Below are 22,394 nucleotides of genomic sequence, written 5' to 3'. Positions count from 1 at the left end.
CTTACAGAAAAACCTACATGTTCCCAAATGCTAAGCACTGAATTACTAATTCATGTTTTTAATGAATTAGTAATTACTAATTCAGTCTGCCGCCAGTCACCAGTCAGTCACATCACCAGTCTTGTTTTATAGCACTGATGGTTTGTTTTTGAAGATTGTCCTGTCCAATGTGTCCATTTCCAATCCATAATCCGTTCCGTTGCTTCACACTAAAAGTGTCTAGGCAAGTAGGCAGGGGTTCATTTAACCCTCAACCAAATAAATAATATTAAAGTGTATTTTCTTCTAGACAACTGACTGACACCAAGCCAGCCACGGTGCAGCATTATAGGAAGGAAAATCATTGAGAGAAATAACTTGTACATTTGAAGCTTAACCTCGAGTAGGCTTGTGACGGTATCAGATTTTCATGCTGCGATTAATTGATTAAGGTTTTGCCACGGTATACGGTATTATCACGGTATTCTATTATTAAATTTAAATTATTAAATTTCCACCTCACTTCAATTTCATTGCTGAATTTAGGGGCTTTGGTTCACTTATGCACATTATTATATAGTCAGTCAGTACAGACTCTGTGAACCAGGCCTAAAATAGGTCATCAAGCAGTGTCTGGCCTAACTGGTGATAACTGGTCCTGGCGATCGGCTCCGATCCGATGGCCTGGTCATTAAGAGGGCAAATTCTTGTGGTCAAGAAGTGGTTAAACCTGAAGGAGGTGTTTATAAATTACTTTACTATTGCTTTAGGCCTGGTTCACATGTATGCGGGTTGGTGGTTCACATGTATGCGGGTTGGCGGCCCACATTTGCACAGGCATAGCAGCCCATTGATTTGAACGGGCTGCTATGCCCTCATTTTCGTCATTAATTGGTTAAACCTGCAGGAGGACCGGTGTTTTTATCTATTAATGACTTTACTATTGCTTTAGGCCTGTTTCACATGTATGCGGGTTGGGGGCCCACATTTGCACAGGCATAGCAGCCCATTGATGTGAATGGGCTTGAGCTGCTATGCCTGCGTTTTCAGCTGAAAAAAGGTGCATGCAGAATTTAAAAAAATGCAGTGGCCATGAAATCCATCCTTCTTTTGCACCATGCGACTTACCTGCCGTTGCTGCACACGCAAACTGTTTTTAAATGCCGTGCCCACGTATACAAAAAATGCAGAAAGCTTGCCAGAGCAGGAACTGCAGGTTAGTCGCATGGTGCAAAAAGCAGGATGGATTTCAAGGCCACTGAATTTTAAAAAAATGCTGCATGCACCTTTTTTCTGCGGAAAATGAGGGCATAGCAGCCCGTTCAAATCAATGGGCTGCTATGCCTGTGCAAATGTGGGCCGCCAACCCACATACATGTGAAACACCAACCCGCATACATATGAACCACCAACCCGCATACATGTGAACCAGGCCTAAAGCAATAGTAAAGTCATTAATAGATAAAAACACCGGTCCTCCTGCAGGTTTAATCACTTCTGGATCGCAAGGATTTGCCCCTTTAAAGACCAGGCCATCGGATCAGAGCGCCAGGACCAGTCATCACCAGGTAGGCCAGACACTGCTTGATGGCTATATAATAATGTAATGTGGGCTGCTATGCGTGTGTGTATATAATATATATATATTAGAGCTGCACGATTCTGGCCAAAATGAGAATCACGATTTTTTAGCTTGGAATAAAGATCACGATTCTCTGTGTAACAAAAAAAAAAAAAAAAAATTGGGATAACTTTACTGTTACGCTTTTTTTTTTTTTTATTCATTAAAGTCTATTAATTGCGTTTAAAAGACTGCTGCGCAAATACAGTGTGACATAAAATATTACAACAATCGCCATTTTTTTCTGTAGGGTCTCTGCTAAAAAAATATATAAAATGTTTGGGGGTTCTAAGTACTTTTCTAGCAAAAAAAAAAACTGATTTTAACTTGCAAGCAACAAGTGTCAGAAAAAGGTCCAGTCTTTAAGAGGTTAAACTTCCTTTCTCCCTGGCAGAGGGAAGGAAAAGATACAAATGTAATCATTTTTGTTTATAGTTACTGGGAGACTAATGCTGAAAGGCTTAGCTGTGTGAGTGAATGAGTCATCCAGCTCACTGAAATGTATCAATTCACAAGTCAGACCCAGGAGCAGAGAAACTCCGTATTTTAAAAATGCCACAATAACAATACCGTGGCTATGCAATACCGCGATATATCGAATTACCGAAAACCGGCATATGTCTAACCTCGAGTAAATCTTATTGGATCACAAATAAATACACCAATTGTGGATTCTTGTGTAATATACTATATTTGTGAATGTGACCCCCATAGGATTTCCTCAAGGTTAAGCTTCAGTTTACAATTTATTCTCTCAAGGATTTTCCTTCCTCTAATGGTGGCTTGTTGGCTAGCTTGGCTTCAGTTACAAATGTAATCGACATGGTAGAGTGCTGCTCAGTGCAGGTAAAGTTTTCTTTCTGGAACGTGACTGACTGACTGTCGTGACAACTCAAGAGCTTATAACACAGCTCTAGCATTAACTCAACACACACACACAGTGTGTGTGTGTGTGTGTGTGTGTGTTGAGTTGATGCTGAGGCTGCGTATAAGCTTTTGAGTTGTCACGAGTCACGACACACACACACACTGTGTTTAGATGACTGGCAATGGCAGGGGCAAACACAATCGCAGTGAACCTGGAACATTTTATATTTTTTACAGCTTTTCTGGCACTGGAGAGATGGAGAATGGCTTGTTTTCAAAAATGGTCCATTCACATAAGTGAATTGATAATTATTTAAGCTTAAGCTTATATTTGTATAACTCCCCTCTAGCAGCCATCAACTCACTTCACTTGGAGTTGACTGGCAGTTGCAGGGGGAAACAAACATCACGGTGAACATGGAAGTTATGCAGCAGTGCACTATTGCCAGGTTCACCTTTGATATTTGCTACTAGTCAGGAAGTGCTCTGTTTTGTAGAGGACAGGTTATGGCACACACCTGGAATTTATTGCAACGCATGTCTGTCTGCTGGTCTGTTGTACTCTGTAGCAATAGCAAGTGTAGGGGGTTCCCTCAACCAAACAAATACTAAAAGGTAAAAGTGTATCTAGACAACTGAAGGCAAGCCAGGCAGCCACGGTACAGGAAAGGACATCCTTGAAAGATTAAATCAATCATACATTGAAGCGTAAAACCTTGATTAAATCTTTACTGGATCACAAATACACACAAACCTGACCTAACCTATATGCCTTGAGTTGTACCAGTGTGCCAATGCCAAACCTTTCTTCAGTTCTCATGATTCTGATGCAGACAATCGTGTTGTGTGTTTTTTTGTGATCCCATGAAGATTTACTCAAGGTTTAAGCTTCAGTTGATGATTTACTCTGTCAAGGGTTTTCCTTCCTCTAATGGTGGCTTTGGCTTGGCTTCAGTTGGGTTTAATCGTGGTAGAGACAGAGACTGTCTGCAGGACAGGTAACGTTTTCTGTAAAGTAAGTGACATAAAAGTGACATAAGTGAATTGATAAGCTTAAAGCTTAGATTTGTAACTCCCCTCTAGCAGCCAATCAACTCACTTGAGTTGACTGGCAGTTGCAGAGGGAAACAAACATCACGGTGAACATGGAAGTTATGCAGCAGTGCACTATTGCCAGGTTCACCCTTGATGTTTGCTACTAGTCAGGAAGTGCTCTGTTTTGTAGAGGACAGGTTATGGCACACCTGGAATTTATTGCAATGCATATTCACATAAAAGGATTTATATATAATGTTGTGGGAATTTATGATGACCATTTTCACAAGAATATTAGTTTGGCTGGCTGGCTTCTTCTATCTTGGCTTGCCTTTAACTGCTTGCCTGCTTGCGGCGGTCAGCCCCTGCCAGGCAGAGTGACGTTAATTAACGTCACTAGCCTGGGAGGGTCTGGGGAGCGAGCGCACGCACGCGAAGGCGCGCTCACGCACCCCCCCACGCGTGTGACCAGCGGACAAGCTGCCTGTCATTCTCCTCGCTGTAAAGACACTGATTACACGGATCTAGTATGTAGATCCGTTGATCAGTGTCCTTACAGCTAGAGCCACAGCCAATCACAGTAAGAATCACGCCCCTAGGGACACACACAGCCCCTCCCTCCCAAATAAAGTTAACCCCTTCACTGCCAGTGTATTTTTACAGTAACAGTGCATATGTATAGCACTGATTACTGTAGAAATGTCACTGGTAACCCCAAAAGTGTCAAAAATGTCAGTCAAGGGACCGATCTGTCCGCCGCAATGTCGCAGTACCGCAAAAATCGCAGATCGCCGCCATTACGCGTTAAAAAAAAAAAAGAACAACAAAAATGACAAAAATCTTTCCCTTTGTTAGTAAACGCGATAACTTTTGCGCAAACCAATCAAAATACGCTTTTTGCGATTTTTTTTACCAAACATAGGTAGGATAAAACAAATTGGCCAAAAATGTTAAAAAATTTTGATTTTTACATTTTTTTGGGGGGAATTTCATATAAAAAAATGTGAAAAATATTGCTATTTTTGCAAAATTGTCGCTCTTTTTTTGTTTATAGCGCGTGATCAAATCGCACAGGTGATCAAATACCACCAAAAGAAAGCTCTGTTTGTGGGAAAAAAAGGACGTCAAATTCGTTTAGGTACAGCGTCGCACGACCGCGCAATTGTCCATTAAAGTCACGCAGTGCGGAATCGCAAAATAACCCCTGGTCTTTTAGCAGGAAAATCCTCCGGGGCTTAAGTGGTTAAAGTACAACTATAGGCCAAACTTTATCCAAAATGTTTTGCCTTTAGTTGTACTTTAAATGGTGGTAGGCCTGGCTTATATTAATATTTTCTTTTATGAAGCAGTAAACTGCACTACTACAGTTTTTTTTACTAATTTTACTGTTACTTCTAGTAAAATACTAGTGTTGTTGTTTGCATTTTCAGACCTTCCTATATGTTTGCAGTGCAAGTGCACTAAAGTATGCAGGGCTTGCAGGCCATGACAGGGTCCAGGAAAGTGTCCTTTGAAGCAAATGAAAATAAAAAGGATTCTTTTATTTGTGACTGCTTGATTGTTTGTTTTTTTTTTTATAAAGTTTTGAAAACCATTGGGCAGTGGGCTGGGCATGGGCATTGGGCAGTAATCGTGATGCATAGTGATGCATCGCGGAATCTAATCGAATCGCGACCCTAATAATCGTAATCGCATCGAATCGTGAGGTAAGTGAAGATGCACAGCCCTAGTGTGAACTGCCAGATGTGTGGATGCGATGCGGGAACAGGCTGCATATTCGCAGCCTTCCCACATCGCACAAGTGTGAACCGAGCCTCAAAGAGGATCAGATCCTCCTAAACAGCAGTCTGCAAAACCTTGCAGCTAAGGGAAGCATACGCAGATGCCAACATATCCACTTTGTAAACAAATGTGAACTGATGACCAGGTGGCTGCCTTGCAAACCTGCGTCGCTGACACCTGATGACGGAAGGCCCAGGAGGCACTAGGAGTGCTAGTAGAGTGCGCCTGGACAGGGAAAAGAAGGAACCTGACCCCTGATGAAATAGGCCTGAACCGTCTCTCCGAGCCATCTACAAATGGTCACAAAGGAAGCGGACAACCCTTTACGAGGCCATCTGTGATCACAAATAGAGAGTCTGATTTCCTGAAAGACACCATAGCTGCCAGATACACCCCAATTGCCCAGACCACATCCAAGACAATTTCCTTCGGATGTTTAGGCCTAGGGCCCAGGGAAGGCAACACAAGGTCTATATTCAAATGAAAATCAAAGGCAACCTTAGGAAGGAATGACAGACAGGAGCGAAGCCTCACCTTATTCCTGTGAATGACAGGATAATGCCGTCAGGTCCAACACCAAGCGTGCAGAGGTTCTAGCCACCAAAAAGGCCACTGTCTGGGACAGCGTAAGCAGGAGAAACTCCGGAAGATTGTCAAAAGGAGACTTCTGGAAAACCGAAAAGTACCAAATTGAGGTCCCAAGGCGGCAAAGGAGACCAGGAGGGTCCAAGTGCCGAACACCCTGAAGAGAGGTACACACCAGAGATGTACCAGAGCCAAGGGTCGTTGGAAGAAAAAAAATGCCAAAGCTGACACCTGGCCCTTGATGGTACTCAGAGCCAACTTCTGTTCAACCCCACGTTGAAGAAAGGTCAAGAATTAAGCCACCGAAAAAGAGTGAGGAGAAACCCCCAAGGGATTCACACCACACAATGTACGTTTTCCACGAAGTAGATTTCGTAGCTTTTAACAATGTAGGAATCACTGTTTCAGACAATACTTTATTTATCCTTCAGCACCTGGCTTACAACAGCCAAGCTGTCAAAACCAGCAACTGTAAAGCAGGCTGAAAGATTAGCCCTTGGGACAGCAGATCCTCCCTGAGAGGAAGCCCCCAAGGAAACATCGGCAACCAGCCGCACCAGGTCAGCGTACCTGGCCCAACGGGGCCACTAAAATAACCTGAATCCCTTCTGCCTTGAGCCTGTAGAAATATTGGCAGAAGTTTGAGGAGGGAAGATGTAAATCATACGATACTGCCCCCATGGGGCCACCAGCGCATCTGTGGTGTCCGCCAGAGGATCCTGTGACCGAGCCACAAACCTACCTTACTGTTGAGCCGAGACGCCAACAGATCCACCCCCGGGGATGCCCCACCAGAGAAACAACTGAGGAAACCCTTCCGGATGAAAAGACCAATTCACCCTCGTCTCTAATGCCTGCTGACTGAGGTAATCCTCCTGCCAATGTTCCACTCCAGGAAACTATGTTCTGCCCACCTGAGAAAGCTGGCTACCTCCAGATCCCCCAGGACACTTCTTGGTCCCCTGGGAGATTGACAAACGACGGCCCTGGCATTGTCTGATTGAATGCGCACTGGACAGCCTTGTAGACAATCCAATGTTCCAGGCACAGCCTGATTGCACTTAACTCAGGACATTGAGCGGTAGGGCTGGATTTTTCCAGGGTCCAGACCCCCCTGAGCAGAACTTCTGCCTAGGACGCCTCTCCACCCGGACAAGCTGGCATCCGTGGTGACCTCTGTCCAATACAAGGGTAGGAAGGATTTTGCCCTGCCGGAGCACCAGGTGACGAGGCCACTAAATCAGGGACTCTCTCGTACACCGGCAAACTGCAACCTGCAGTGTCTGAACTTTGTCCAGGGGAAGAACTACCCTGGCTAAGGCCAAGTTCAGAGTCAGCTCCAGATGGTCTAGTTTCGTAGAAGGGACCAAGGCGGACTTCCAAAAATCAGAAAGATTCAGAATCCAGTCGAACGCCTTCAGAGTTCGTATGGTGATCTCTAGGTATTCCGCCAGCGCAGCCAAAGACTGCTTGCAGAAGGAGATAGCCCAGGGCCACGATTCCCCGCTGGCGTAACAATGCTAGTATCGGGGCCAACACTGTAGTAAAGACCCGACACATATTGGAATGTGAAGGTAGGCATCTTTGATGTCTATGGAAGCAAGAAAATCCCCCTGATGCAGGGAAGCCACCACTGGGCGAATGGACTCCATCCTGAACTTCTGAACCTGCACAAGCAGTTCAGTGCCTGGAGGTCCAGATTTGCACGCACCTTCTCTCCTTTCTGGGAAAAGTAATCAGGTTGCGTAAAAAAATCCCCAGTAAAACTTTCCGCAATCGGAACCTGGGACAATAACCCCTTGAAGCAAAGATGTTGCACCGCCCTCAAAGAGGGCCTGTAAGCGGACTGGGGACAATAGCACTTTGGAAGGAAAGAACCTTTACGTAGGGCGAGCACGAAACTTGATCTTTTATCCAGATTGAATGACTTTGTAGACCCACTTGTTATGTACCAGGAAAGTCCATGGGTCCAGGAACCAGCAAAGACGTCCCTCCACCTCAGATACGGATGAGGGCACACCTTCATGCTGAAGGAGCCTTGGCTGCGGGTCTGGAGGAGATGCTCGCTCTCGACTTGCCAGACCAAGTTTGCTTGGATCCCATAGGTAAAGGAGGGCCCACGTCTGCAACGAGGGTCCTTGTCCCTAATAGCCTGTGGAAGAAAGGTGACCTTTATTGTCATCCAGGGTAGCTCCAAACAGGCGATCTTCTTAAAATAGAACAGAGAGGGCTTTTTTTTTGTTTTGTCTTAAAGTGGAGTTCCACCCAAAAGTGGAACTTCCGCTTTAAATAGTCCTAACCCCCTGACATGCCATATTTGGCATGTCATTTTTTTTTTTTTGGGGGGGGGGGAACGGGTACCTAGTTTTGCCGCGGCGCCCTGAGCGGAAGTTCTCTCCCCCTCCCTTCAATCTTCTGGGACATGTCAGAGGTCCCAGAATATTGCCGGACAATCAAGACACGTAGCGCAACTCACGCATGCGCAGTGCGTACCCGGCTGTGAAGCCGCAAACTGTCACAGCCGGGTGCCCACACCAGTGATGCCGGTGCCACTGAGACCAGAGGGAGAGGATCGAGGCCCTCGGGTGGCCGCATCGCTGGACCGTGGGACAGGTGAGTGTGTATTAAAGTAGTACAACAAAACCTCCTGAGCTCGAGTGCTGTCTGATGGAGTAAAAAGAGGTGCAGTACAAACTCAAATGTGGAAAGAGCTATTGGTCTTGCTGCCCCCTTCAGGATCAAGGGTATCCAGAACCAACTGGTAGAAAAGACAAAAAAGAAAAAGGAGGGGCGCACCGACCTAGTGCATTACCATAAAACCATTTATTTAAAATATTAAAAAGTGTACAAAGTACTCACAAGACTTGTGTGATACAACACACATCAACATTGCATAGGTAGCCAGGTCCCAAATGTGACGAATGGACATGCAGATGGTCGCATGGGGCTGCTGTGGCTAGGCTGACGCGACCACACCAGTCTGAAGGAAAGCCAACACTCTCGACAAAGAGTATGAGCGAGGAGAAAACCCCCTGGACTCACACCAGGCAAAATAGGCTTTCCAGGTACGGTAATAAATTTTACCAGACGAGGCGTTTCTAGCCTTGATTAAAGTAGGAATGACCTCTGGCCTGCCAATTCTCCACACCCGGAATATGAACTGCCGATATTGCCGGGACATGAGACATGAGTCTCGGCCCAAGACAGAATATCGGTCACCTCACGGGCCGCCCGGGCACTCCTGGTGCCCCCTTGGTGGTTGATGTGAGCCACCGCAATAGCATTGCCCGTCTGTACCCGAACAGGACGGCCCCGAAGTCGATCCGACCACTGGAGGACACAGAGTTTGATCGCTCTTAATTCCAATATGTTGATCGGAAGGGAGGATTCCTCCTCCGACCAAGTGACCTGGGCAGACAGGTTGCCCAGAACTCCACCCCAGCCCGACAGGCTGGCATCCGTGGTAATGACCGTCTACAGTAAAGGATGGAAGGACTTTCCATCCGACACAGCCGGGGACTGAAGCCACCACAGAAGATCCCTTCTGGTCTGGCGACTCAACGAGACCCTCAGATCCAAAGACTGAGGCAGTCTGTCCCACCTGGCCAGAATCTCCGCTTGGAGAGATCGAATGTGAAACTGAGAAAATGGGATCGCCTCGAAGGCTGAAACCATTAACCCCAGGCACCGCATACAGGTCCTGAGCGACGAGGACTGGTTGTCCCTGAGGGACCTGACCTCGTTTTGAAGGGTGGGGAGCTTGTCCTCCGGCAGAAAAACCTTTGCTTGAGCAGAGTCCAGAACCATTCCCAGATAGGGAAGACGAACCGAAGGAGACAGGGTCGACTTCGGAACGTTGATGGTCCAACCGAACTCCTGAAGCGTCTGCACCGTAGTTGACAGATCGCACATCAGGCTCTGACTGGCACTCGATCTTAACAGGAGATCATCCAGAGATCCCAAGACCGCAATGCCCTGTGCCCTCAACAGGCACCAGCACTTTGGTAAAGACCCTTGGAGCCGAAGCGAGACCGAAAAGGTAACGCTACAAACGGATAATGGTCCTCCGCAATGGCGAACCGGAGGTACCGCTGATGAACCTCGAAAATGGGGATATGCAGGTACGCATCCTTCAGGTCGATAGAGGCCAGGAATTCCCCTGGACTCAGGGAGGCCACCACCGAGCGGAGGGATTCCATGCGGAACCTCCGCATGCGCACGAAGCGATTCAAAGCTTTCAAGTCCAGGATTGGACGCACCTTGCCCTCCTTTCTGGGCACAGTGAACAGATTAAAACCCCCGAAACTTGTCCCGATGAGGCACCGGGACAATCACCCCCTGGGCCAGGAGATCCTGCACCGCTTGATACAGGTCCTGTAAACGCCCTGGGGTCAACTGAAGATTTGAGGGAAAAAATCTGTCCGCCGGCCGAGAAAGGAATTTGATCTTGTATCCTGATCGAAAGATTTCCTGAACCCACCTGTCCAGAATACGGAGCAGCCAAGGTTGGAGGAAACCGCGCAAACATCCCCCCACCCCTGATACGGGTGAGGGCGTCCCTTCAGGCAGAGGCGGACTGAGGCATCGTACCGGCCTGGCCGGACTTTTGCTCACCCGCCCAGGGCTTCTTCTGGCCACCTTGGCCCTTGAATTGTGACTTAAAGGCACGAAAGTGGGCCCTGAGTGGGCCTAAAGGCGGGACCCCGCTTGCCGCGAAAGGACTTGTTCTTCGGATTCTGGGGCAGCAGAGTGCTCTTGCCCCCAGTGACTCCTTTCACCAAAGTATCCAAAGCCTCGCTAAAAAGGCGAGACCCAGCATAAGGAAAGTCAGCCAACGTTCCGTGACGTCTGGTCAGCCGACCAGCTCCTCAGCCAGATCAGTCGACGGTTAAGCACCGCGACACTAGACAGGCGTGCAGCTAAAAGGGGCCTCATTTAAGGCCGCATCACACAAGAACATGACCCCTTGATGAATTTGGTCCACCATTTCCAGCGTAGCAGAATCAGACACGAGAGTGCGTCTAAGCACCTTAGTCCAGTCTGCCGCCTGAGCCACCATGACAGAAGCGAAAATAGGTTTGAGCATAGAGCCCGCCACCGTATAGGCATGGCGGGCAAGAGACTCCAACCTCCTGTCCGTAGGATCCCGGAACATCGGGGTATCCTCAGTGGGAACCAAGGTAGCCTTGTTTAACACGGCCACAGCGTGATCCACCTGGGGAGCCACGCACCAGCGCGCATCTGTAGAAGGCGCAAAGGGGTAAAGCAGTTTAAACCGACTAGGCACCGTGAAGGGGTGTTTTAAACTGCGCCATTGTTCATTCACTGTGTGATGAAACTCAGCGGGGCAGGGGAAAACCTGCGCCGACTTGCGGGCCCTATGTGTCCCAAAAGAGGACAATGGCCGGAGGAGTGGGCTCATCCTCCAAGTTTAACTTTAACAGAAGAAATCAGCTCATCAATGAGAGCTCGTTCTTCAGACGACCCCGGGGGAGACACATCAACCCCCTCTACCTCTGCCTCCCCCTCAGACCCCAAAGGGTCCAGGGACGAACGAAACCCTGAAAAGGGCACGCCAGCCACATCACCATCTGAATCAGAGGAGAGAGATAATCTGGGCCTTTTCCTAGCAGCACGTTCAGCCATCAGCACCTCCATTTTTGACACCAAAGACGCTACTACATCGGCCAAATTAGGTATAACGGGGGGTTCAGCAGAACTGGGGTCCCCCACCAAGGCTGGAGGGAATTTGCTGTCCTGAGAATCCATTGCCAAACAATGAGTGAAAAAAGCACTGGCCCTTTAAAACCGCTGCGGATAGCGCAGCCCACCGCTATAAGCACTGTACACATACCCCCAAAAAGGGACAAAACTGAGCCAGGAAGGATAGGACAGAGAGATATGGAAGAGAGTCTGCAGAGCCCCACAGAGTGTTACCACACCGATCGCTGCTCCAGAGGAAATGGAAGTGAGGTCACCAGAGGCTGAACTATATGCTGCCAGGCTCAGGGAAAATGGCTGCCCATAGAAGTGAATGGAAGGCTTTGGCAAGATGGCCGCCGACATGTGCTCAGAACGATCGTTCTGCACCACACAAGATGGTGCCGGTTGGTGCCAAAAACACTACATAGCAAGCATTGCAAAAGCCCATAGTGAAGCCAGCATGCTGCCCACAACCAAAATGGCGGACCGCGCGGTTCTCAGTCTCAGCGGTCGCCTCACACATGTCTGCATCCCCCAAAAACACTAGCAAGTGACACAGGAGAGGGGCCCCCACACCACACAGCGCTCAGCAGTGAATTAAAGAGGACCCCCGCAGGGATCGCATCAGGGAGCCCCACAAACGCACAGACATGAGGGGGAACACACAGCAACACAGGACTGCCACCCCAGACAGAGGCCCCCACACAGAAAAGTACTTACCTGTACCGGATGGCGTGGGGTGCCTCCATTAAATGGAAAGCCTCTGTCCTCAGATGACAGGGAATGCCGTCAGCCAGAAAACGCAGGACACTGCAGCACAGGACCGCAGAAAACGTCCAGTGAGGTAGCCACGGGTCGTTCATAGCGCCAGGGCGAACCATAGCCGAACGCTCGATGGCAGGCTGGGGATCCATCTGACCCTCTGCCCTGGAGAGCCAGGGTGGCCAGTCCGATTCCCAGCTCCGCATGAGCCATCTTCATCCGAAGATCCACTAATCTAAAGCAGACAAAATATCAGCTAGTAAAGTAAAGAAAAAAAACTGACATTTTAAAATAAAAATCAAAAAGAAAAAAAAAAAAAAAAAAAAAAAAAAAGATTAGAAGGCTGAGACTGTAGCCCCAGCACAGGGAAGCCTGACTACTCCTGACGCTAGGCAGAGACAAACTGAGTTGGGATGGCTTAATGCAGGGGGGGGGGTATTGACCAGTAGGACAGCCCCCATGGGCGAGTCTATGCTAAAAGCTTTTGTTACTAACAAGTCTTATGCCTAGCTACTCCTGCGGAGCAGAAGTCAATACCCATTGGTGACGACTGTATGAGTGGGCGGCGACTGTCGGAGGACGCAAGAGAAAATCGCATTTGTAACAGATCCCCAATACTTGGACCAAGTATTTCTGTCTTAGGTCTCCAGAAACTCACAAACTGGACAAATGTGCAATGGCGACCAATCAGCATCTAGGTTGCCCAGCGAAGACCCGTTAAAAAAAAAAAAAAAAAAAAACACTTGCGAATAGGCTCGGCAGAAATAAGGTTGAGGAGGGCATTTTTTTCAATAAGAAACCAAAATCAAGAACACGGGGACAAGACCTCAATTCTAAGTGGAAGAAAATCAAAACTAATTTTAGAAATTATTATTTTACTGAAGTAGTTGATGCTTTGATTAGACTTATAGCAGAGGTAGCGAGTCAGTCAACAGTAATTGGATTTAGAAATGCGTGGGACAAACCTAGATCTATACTCAAAGCACAGCAAGTTCTACTTTCAGGGCAAACCACTGCAATGCATTGATGCAAACTGAACCAATAGAGGCTATAAAGAAAATCGCCTTCTCTATGCATTGGGCAAGGCTGCCCATCGAGGCCCAACAGATGGTGTGACTGAACCCTTGAGGACTTTGTTTAACCACTTGCCAACCGTAGGCCGTCATATGACATCTTCAGTTGGCTGTAGTTATACCGGGATGATGCCAGCAGCTACAGGCATCATCCCCTATTAAACATTTGCAGCCAGCAGTTGGCTTTAATGTAGAAGTGATTCCAGTGGCTAAACAGCCACTCAATTACTTCTGCGGGTGGTGGAACGTGATCCCCCCTTTCCTGCTGCACCCGGGACCTCCTACCAGAACAGAGAGGAACTGACATTTCTCCCTTTCTGTGACCATGGGAACTGGACACGATGAGGATTTTGTCACTTCAGTTCCGCCCTCTGTTTACCTGGCCGCTAGTAGCCAGGAAAGCAGACTATCAGACTGATCTGTGTCTGACTGGCTGCACTGGAGGCCAGAGGAGATTGGGGTCTTTTACATTTTACCAAAAAATTGGGTATTATTTTGTTTGTGTGCAATAATATCCATTAAAAGTGTATCCCCCCCCCCCCCCCAAAAAAAAAAACTGCATTTGAAAAACATCTGTTAATACGACATTAATTGCAAAACCCACCATATTTTTAGGGTCTCAGAAAAAAAATTACATTTTGGGGGCTTCAAGTAATTTTCTAGCAAAAAAAATTATTTTTACATGTAGAAGTGTCAGAATTGGCCTGGTTGGCAAATGGTTACATTTAAAGTGGTTCTAAAGACCACAGGCTATGCATGAAGGTAAAAAAAAAAAACTTTCAGTGTACAGCTCCCCCCTCAGCCCACCAATTCTTACCAATTCTTATTTGAGCCTGATCACAATGTGCACGGGAGCAGCAGCTCCGCTTGGTCTCTCCCTCTTCATTGGCTGAGAGACAGTAGTGGGAGCTGGGGGTGAGCTGCGTTCCGTGCATCTTATGGACACCCAGAGGCAGCTTGGGAGTGAGCAAATAACTTACTCTGGGGGCACTCAGCAAGGTGGTAGGAGCCAGAAATGCCAGCAGGGGACCGGAGAAGAGGAGGATTGGGGCTGCTCTATGCAAAACCAACTGCACAGAGCAGGTTAGTATGACGTTTGTAATTGCTTTTTTTTTTTTAATGGACCTTTAGTATAGTTTTATATACAATGTGGGATACAGTCAGAGCCATATAGGAACCAGCTGACACATAGTAAATTGCTCCCTTCTATGAACATATTGACCCCCCCCCCCCTTTTTTTTTATACAAAAAGCAGGGTGCTTGGAATTTCTTTTATAGGAATTCTATTACTTACTTGTGGAAGAATATTACTTTGATGTAAAACAGAGGGATTTTTGTCGTTTTCTTCCATATGCCGATCAGTCACCACATATTTTTGAATGCTTATATCACTTTGAGGTTCACATTTAAATGGAGCCGGAGGAAGATTTTCTTCTTCATCTGAATCTAAAAGGATAAAGCTGGTCATCCGACAGTCTACACCATTTGTCCCTTTGCTTTTTATGGAAAAAGCTGGTGAGTTTTCCTCACTATAGTCATCACTTACTAGATTAGTTACTTGATCATTTACTTGATCTGGCAATGCCCTTTTAAATTGGTCAGGGGGACGATTTTCTGCATCTCCACTAGAATCTTCAATTACCAAACTGTCCATATGACAGCTGATATTAGCAATTTCCTGTTCTTCTAGATCCACAATGATAGGAGGAGAAGTAACCGGTTTAGGATTGGGTAGGCTTCTTTTTTTGGGTTTTTCTGGGGGAGGTATCTGCCGTAGCCAAGCTCCTTCAGTTCCCTTTCTTATTTGTTCCATTAGTTGTTCATTCATCTGAGATTCCATTTGTACAAGTTCATGAGCTTTCTGCACCCGCTCTTTAATGTAATGTGCTTCATGCTCATTCTCACATTCATCGTCCTCTTGGCTGGATGTCTCATGTGCATAGAGGAGGTCATGGTCAGAAATGCCAAAGATGGGCAACGTATGCAAGTAAGCTATGTGCTCATCCAGATTGGTGTCGGTTTTTCTTTCAGACGAATGCATATTTTGCAGCTGGATCTGGGTTGTAGACGTACGGGTATCTTCTAAAGAAAACAGCTCCTTTAACTCTTGCCTTGAAAAATAGCGGAAAGGATTCTTTTTGTCACCAGTTGTTTGCCTGATTAAAGAATCTTTAAAGATTTGCCGTCTGTATATTTTCTCTTCCACCGTCCCACATGTTATGAGCCTGTAAATAACCACATTGGCTTGCTGTCCTATTCGATAAGCTCGGTCAACAGCTTGAGCATCAGTCGCTGGGTTCCAGCTTGGGTCAAAAATCACAACACGGTCTGCTGCGGTCAAAGTTAGTCCAACGCCGCCGACCTGGGTGGTTAACAATAGTACAGAGTAATTTCTATTGCTTTGAAACAAACTTATTCTTTTCTCCCGGTCTAAAAGGGAAACTGTACCATCGATGCGCATAATTTTAAATCCTCGGTTTGTCAAAATACGATCAACCATGTCAAGCATTTTTCTTGACTGGGAAAAAACAAGAGTTCTGTGGCCTTCTTCCCGAAGTTTATGAAGAAGCTCAATAAGAAGACTAAGTTTTCCAGACTCTTCAATCAGAGCCTCATCTGAAAGATGATCAAACTTAGTAACTGGCTCAGGTTCATCTTCCGACATATCTCCCTCCAGTCCTAGCTGACTACATGCTCTTGCAGACAAAAGTCTGGGGTGGTCACACAATTTTTTTAGAATAGTCAGCTCTGCCAAAGGTGACCTTGTAGTCATCAGTAATTCCTTAATTTGGTCCAGAGATAAAAATTTTCTATAGACGTCTTCCTGAATTGCCGATAGATACACCCACATTATGAAGTCATTCTTTCGGGTGAGAGAAGGCATCTCAGGTGCTTTAATACCTGACTGAGAGACTGAATTCCGTTTTGAAGCTTTTTTGTTCTGCACATCACTTTTTGTTCTTCTCAGAAAGTAAGGCTTGATAATGTTCATGAGGTTTTCAGAAATTTTTAGTCCAAGTGCTTTTTCACCTGCAGTAGCATCTCTCTCTCTAGCTCTAGTTATTGGATTTTCATACTCCATTTTGAAAGTCTTTGCAGTCCCAAGCAACGTCCCTTGACAAGCAAAGTCGTACAAAGCCCACATTTCTCTTAAATTGTTTTGGATTGGTGTGCCGGTGAGGAGAACGCGATTTTTGGCAGGCAGTGCAGCACAAGACTTTGCAGTCTTCGTTGAGGAGGTCTTAATTTTGTGAGCCTCATCTAATATAATGTAATCCCAGATAAACTCCCTTCCATTGTAGGTAGACAGTTGTTGCCAGTTATTTATTAGCATTTGGTATGTCGTTATCAGAACACCACCCTTCCTCTGAATCTTTTCAAGGTTTCTGGCCCGTTCTTTTTTACTCACCCCATGAAATTCGTTTACCCTCATGCCTGGGGTCCATTTATCAAACTCTTTTACCCAAGTGCTGATTAGAGTTGTTGGCATTATCAGAAGTACGGAACTGGCCAATTCGGCATCAAACATTCCAGAGAGAAAAGCAATAACCTGGATAGTCTTTCCAAGGCCCATGTCGTCTGCCAAAATGCCTCCTTTTTTCCCATCTCTGTACAGACTGTACAAAAATGCTACACCTTCTTTCTGGTGTTCAAAGAGCTTATTGTACAGTTCCTTATAAAGCATCAACCCACTGTTTAGCACATCCACAAACTCATCGTCTTGCTCATTTTGGAGTTTGAGCTGTTGAGCCTCTTCAAGCTTTGCTATTCGACCCTTTAATTTTTCACTGGGATGAAGGTTGTCTGCCTTTCGGAAGTATTCAATTGAATTCACAAAGTTACCATTCTTTGCTTCTTCTTTGGCCTTTCTTACATATCTGGAGACAGGAAAAAAAAAAAAAAAACCACAAGGATAAGAGCTGTGCCAAAAACATCCTTCAGAAAAACACAATCAGTAAATGATGTTAAAACTAAACAAATCCCAAGTTTCATATCCAGCTACAGCCCTAACACATGAAAAACCATAGTTTATAAATGATCCAGAACACAAAGACTGTTCCTGCACACTAAAGTGTTACTTAAGATATTGATGAGGTTTAAAGTGGAACTCAACTAACCATGAGTTACTTCCGGAGAAAAAAAAAAAAATAAGAAAGAAGGAAGAAAAAAAAAAAAAAAAACTGATCCCACCACCCCCACTGTCATTCCTTCCTAGGCCAGAATGCCATGTTCCTGGTACTGCAGCCTCATGGGATATTTACATCTCCCAAGAGGCTGTAGGATTGGGCACACAGAGCGGACAGGCAAAGCATGTCACCAATAGCTGGTGGCACAAGATTCTAGATGTGTCACCTGAACAGTGAAATGCAGGACAGCGCTGGATTCGCTGTGCAGATGAGTATATATTTTGAATAGAACGCAGTAAAAACCAAACGCACACATAGGGGAATTTAGTGTCATTAACAACTTGCCGACCTTATAACCTAGATATACAGCGGCAAGGTGGCAAGGCTGTGCTGGATCACATACACTTCCAGTTGTGGGGTGTGCCGCCGCCGACTCACTCCCACTGCTTACACAAAGCAGGAGCCAATCGCCCATTGTTTGGTACACGGGCAGAACGGCGGTCTACCCATTTAAACAAGGCATATCGCTATTCTGTCAGTAGGGAAGGCAGGGACACAGATCTATGCCTTCCCTTAACAAAAGCACCTTCCCCACAGTACACAAGAGATGGCTAGAAACACATTTAACCTTTTGAGCGCCCCTGATGTTAACCCCTTCACAGCCAGTGTAATTAGTACAGGATTACTGTTGGTGTCACTGGTCCCTCAAAAGTGTCAGTGTGCGATTTGTCTGCCACAATATCGCAGTCCTGCTATAAGTCACTAATCGCCACCATTACTAGTAGAAAAAAAAAAATATATATATATATATATATATATATATATATATATATATATATATATATATATATATATATATATATATATATATATATATATTTTTTTTTTTTTTTACAAAAATATGTAGGAGAATATATATTGGCCTAAATTGATGTAGAAATTTGTTTTAATTTTTCTCAATTTTTTTTTTATAGCAGAAAGTAAAAAATAGGTTTTCTTCAAAATGGTCGGGTCTTACCACATTTTATGTTACAGCCTTATTTTAAAATGGATTAAATTCAATATTTCCTCAAAATTCAAAATTCTACAAACAATACCCCATAAGTGAAAGATGTTTGTTTGAAATCTTTGCAAATTTATTAAAAATAAAACACGGAAAAAAAAAACGAAAAAAAAACATGTACATAAGGTATTTACAACCTATGCCATGACACTCAAAAATTGAGCTCAGGTGCATCCTGTTTACACTGATCATCCTTGAGATGTTTCTACAACTTGGAGTCCACCTCTTGTAAATTCAGTTGATTGGACATGATTTGGAAAGGCACACCCCTGTCTATATAAGGTCCCACGGTTAACAGTGCATGTCAGAGCACAAACCAAGCCATGAAGTCCAAGGAATTATCTGTAGACCTCCGAGACAGGATTTTATCGAGGCACAGATCTGAGGAAGGATACAGAAACATTTCTGCAACATTGAAGGTCCCAATGAGCACAGTGGCCTTCATCATACGTAAATGGTAGAAGTTTGGAAACACCAGGAATCTAGAGCAGGCCGCCCGGCCATACTATGCGACTGAGGGAGAAGGGCCTTAGTCAGAGAGGTGACCAAGAACCTGATGGAAACTTTGACAGAGCTCCAGCATTTCTCTGTGGAGAGAGAACCTTCCAGAATAACAGGCATCTCTACAGCACTCAATCAGGCCTGTATGGTAGAGTGGCCAGACGGAAGCCACTCCTCATTAAAAAGGCACATGACAGCCCGCCTGGAGTTTGCCAAAAAGGCAACTGAAGGACTCTCAGACCATGAGAAACAAAATTCTTTGGTGTGGTGAAACATTGAACTCTTTGGCCTGAATGACAAGCATCATGTCTGGAGGAAACCAGGCACCGCTCATCACCTGGCAAATACCATCCCTACAGTGAAGCATGGTGGTGGCAGCATAATGCTGTGGGGATATTTTTCAGCAGGAACTGGGAGACTGTTCAGGATCGAGGGAAAGATGAATGCAGCAATGTACAGAGACATCCTTGCTGAAAACCTGCTCTAGAGCACTGTGGACCTCAGACTGGGGCGAAAGTTCATCTTCCAACAGGACAAAGACCCTAAGCACATAGCCAAGATAAGGAGTGGCTATGGGACAACTTTGTGAAGGTCCTTGAGTGGCCCAGCAAGAGCCCCGACTTGAACCCAATTGAACATCTCTGGAGAGATCTGAAAATGGCTGTGCACCAATGCTCCCCATCAACCTGATGGTGCTTGAGAGATTCTGCTAAGAAGAAACTGGTCAAAAAAAGGTGTGCCAAGCTTGTAGCATCATACGCAAAAAGACTTGAGGCTGTAATTGGTGGCAAAGGTGCTTCAACAACATATTGAGCAAAGACTGTGAATACTTATGTACATGGGATTTTTTTTTTTTTTTTTTTACCAAATTTGCAAAGATTTCAAACAAACTTCTTTCACGTTGACATTATGGGGTATTGTTTGTAGAATTTTGAGGAAAATAATGAATTGAATCCATTTTGGAATAAGACTAAAATAAAATATGGAAAAAGTGAAGCTCTGTACACAAAGTGGTAAATGACACTCCCCCCTCCTCCTGCACATACTGCTAAACACTATGGCGATAGGATATAGTATGCTGATTACATTCGCTAAAACTCACAAAAAAAAAAAAAAAAAAAAAAAAAAAAAAAGAAAGCTTAGTTTTCATATAAATCAGTATTAGGACCCTTTCACACAGGGAGTCCGTCAGGCGGACTGTTTTTCTCAGCGGGGGAATCGATCCGCCGATCCCCCGCTGAGCAGGCGAATGGCAGCTGTGTCTCCGCACTGTGTGCGGAGACAGAGCTGTCAGGTCCCGCTGTTCTATAGGGGGGAATCGGATGGGAACGGACCGTCTGTCCGTTCTCATCTGATCCGATCCGATGGACGGATGGAAAAAAGACTTTCCATCCGTCCAGATTTGATGGATCGGATGTCAGCGGACATGACTCCGCTGACATCCAATGCCCCATAGAGATACATGAGGCATCCGTTCAGATCCGCCAAAAAAAAAAAAACGGACAGGCGGATGTGAATGGTCCACCTGAGTGAAAGGGGCCTTAAACATATCTAATTTAATTATTAATACCTGTAAAGTAAATAAGAGCCTTGGATGCAGATGCGGTCTCAACAAAATGAATGTTAGTGTCAATCATCTTGGACTCCGCCTACACTATATTAATTCACAAAAAATACATAATTGGTGTTCAATAAAGATTTATTGGGAGCTCTAAAACAGTTATTGGATATTTATAATCGAATATGAATTGTTCTTCTGAATTTTTTTTTTTTTTTTTTTTTTAAGTTATGTTAATGGCACAGCACCAATCCAATCAGGGCTATCCAGACACAAACTCACACTGTAGCGAGCATACATCAGCACAGTCATTGAAGCCTCTCCTTTGCAGGTGCCAAAGAACAGGGAAAGATTATGTGACCAAACGGTGCTGATTATATATAATTTTTTTTTTGTGTTTGTGTGTATTTATGTGAATGAATCATGGCAATTAAAACATCTGTTTAGTATCACTTTAAAAAGGAGCTTCAGGGTCCTTTAGAAAAAAAAAATAAATAAATAAAAATCAGCAGCTACAAATACTGTAGCTGCTGACTTTTAATATTAGGGCACTTACCAGGTACCTGTCCAGGGATCCAGCGAAGTGAAGCCTTGTGGCATCATAGCTGGTTCCCTACTGTGCATGCGCGAAGCACGCTGCGCTCTGTGAATAGGCCGGCTGCAGGGGAAGGAGGCCAAACTTCTGTTTGAGTTTGCCGTAGTGAAATGAGCCGGAAGTGGGAGCAGGTATCTGTCAAAACCAGGTACCTCCCCCACCTGGAAAGGTGCAAAAGTGGAAGGGGCAGACAAGCGGAGTTTCCCCTTTTGAGTGGAGCTCTGCTTTAGGATCACACATCTGCACAGTATTAGCATGCTTTGTGCCAAATCAGTCCGTTATATAGGGTGCCAACACACCAAAAAGGTGCAGTACCATTTTTTTTTTTTGAAAACGTACTTCACAATTTGGAGTTCCCTATTTTATCTGGTTCATATCCTCCGAGACGACCTGCGGTGTGTGGAGGTGCCACCATCACTGTATGCAGATCTTGAAGTCACACCTATTGGCTGCCATTTTTATTTGCACATGGGATCAACATTTGGACTGTTTATTGTGTGAATTATATTATACATATATACACACACACACACACAATAAAAAAGTCGCACTTTATTGTACATATTGTTTGGTGCGGTCACACTTGAAGTTGCTGCTTATTCTATACTTACACTAGCATGGTTACTACACATATTTTGTTATATATATATTCCCAGGACATTTTCATTTTTTGTGTGTTTTTGCAAAAGAGAAAAAGAGAGAGAGAAAAAGAGAAAAAGAGAGAGAGAAAAAGAGAAAAAGAGAGAGAGAAAAAGAGAAAAAGAGAGAGAGAAAAAGAGAAAAAGAGAGAGAGAAAAGAGAAAAAAGAGAGAGAAAAAGAGAAAAAGAGAGAGAGAAAAAGAGAAAAAGAGAGAGAGAAAAGGAGAGAGAGAGAGAGAGAGAAAAAGAGAGAGAGAGAGAGAAAAAGAGAGAGAGAGAAAAAGAGAGAGAGAGAGAGAAAAAGAGAGAGAGAGAGAGAAAAAGAGAGAGAGAGAGAGAGAAGAGAAAAAGAGAGAGAGAGAGAGAAAAGAGAGAGAGAGAGAAGAAAAAGGAGAGAGAGAGAGAAAAAGAGAGAGAGAGAGAAAAAGAGAGAGAGAGAAAAAGAGAGAAGAGAGAGAGAGAAAGAGAAAAAGAGAGAGAGAGAGAGAGGAAAAAGAGAGAGAG

At 45.1% G+C, this 22,394-nt stretch overlaps 1 protein-coding gene across 1 annotated transcript in view; it reads right to left on the bottom strand.

Annotated features, from left to right (window-relative positions):
- ERCC6L (ERCC excision repair 6 like, spindle assembly checkpoint helicase) overlaps window positions 1-22,394 on the bottom strand; it is a 44,472-nt gene that overhangs the window by 5,732 nt on the left and 16,346 nt on the right. The window contains exon 3 of the mRNA XM_082271578.1: window positions 14,702-17,285. Within this exon, the coding sequence (XP_082127704.1) occupies window positions 14,702-17,285 (2,584 nt within the window). The remainder of the gene's footprint in view (window positions 1-14,701; window positions 17,286-22,394) is intronic.

This window comes from Pelophylax lessonae, assembly GCF_965119305.1.
Source record: "Pelophylax lessonae genome assembly, chromosome: 11".
In the NCBI taxonomy this organism is placed as follows: Eukaryota; Metazoa; Chordata; class Amphibia; order Anura; family Ranidae; genus Pelophylax; species Pelophylax lessonae.
This window is presented reverse-complemented; position numbering and strand designations above follow the sequence as displayed.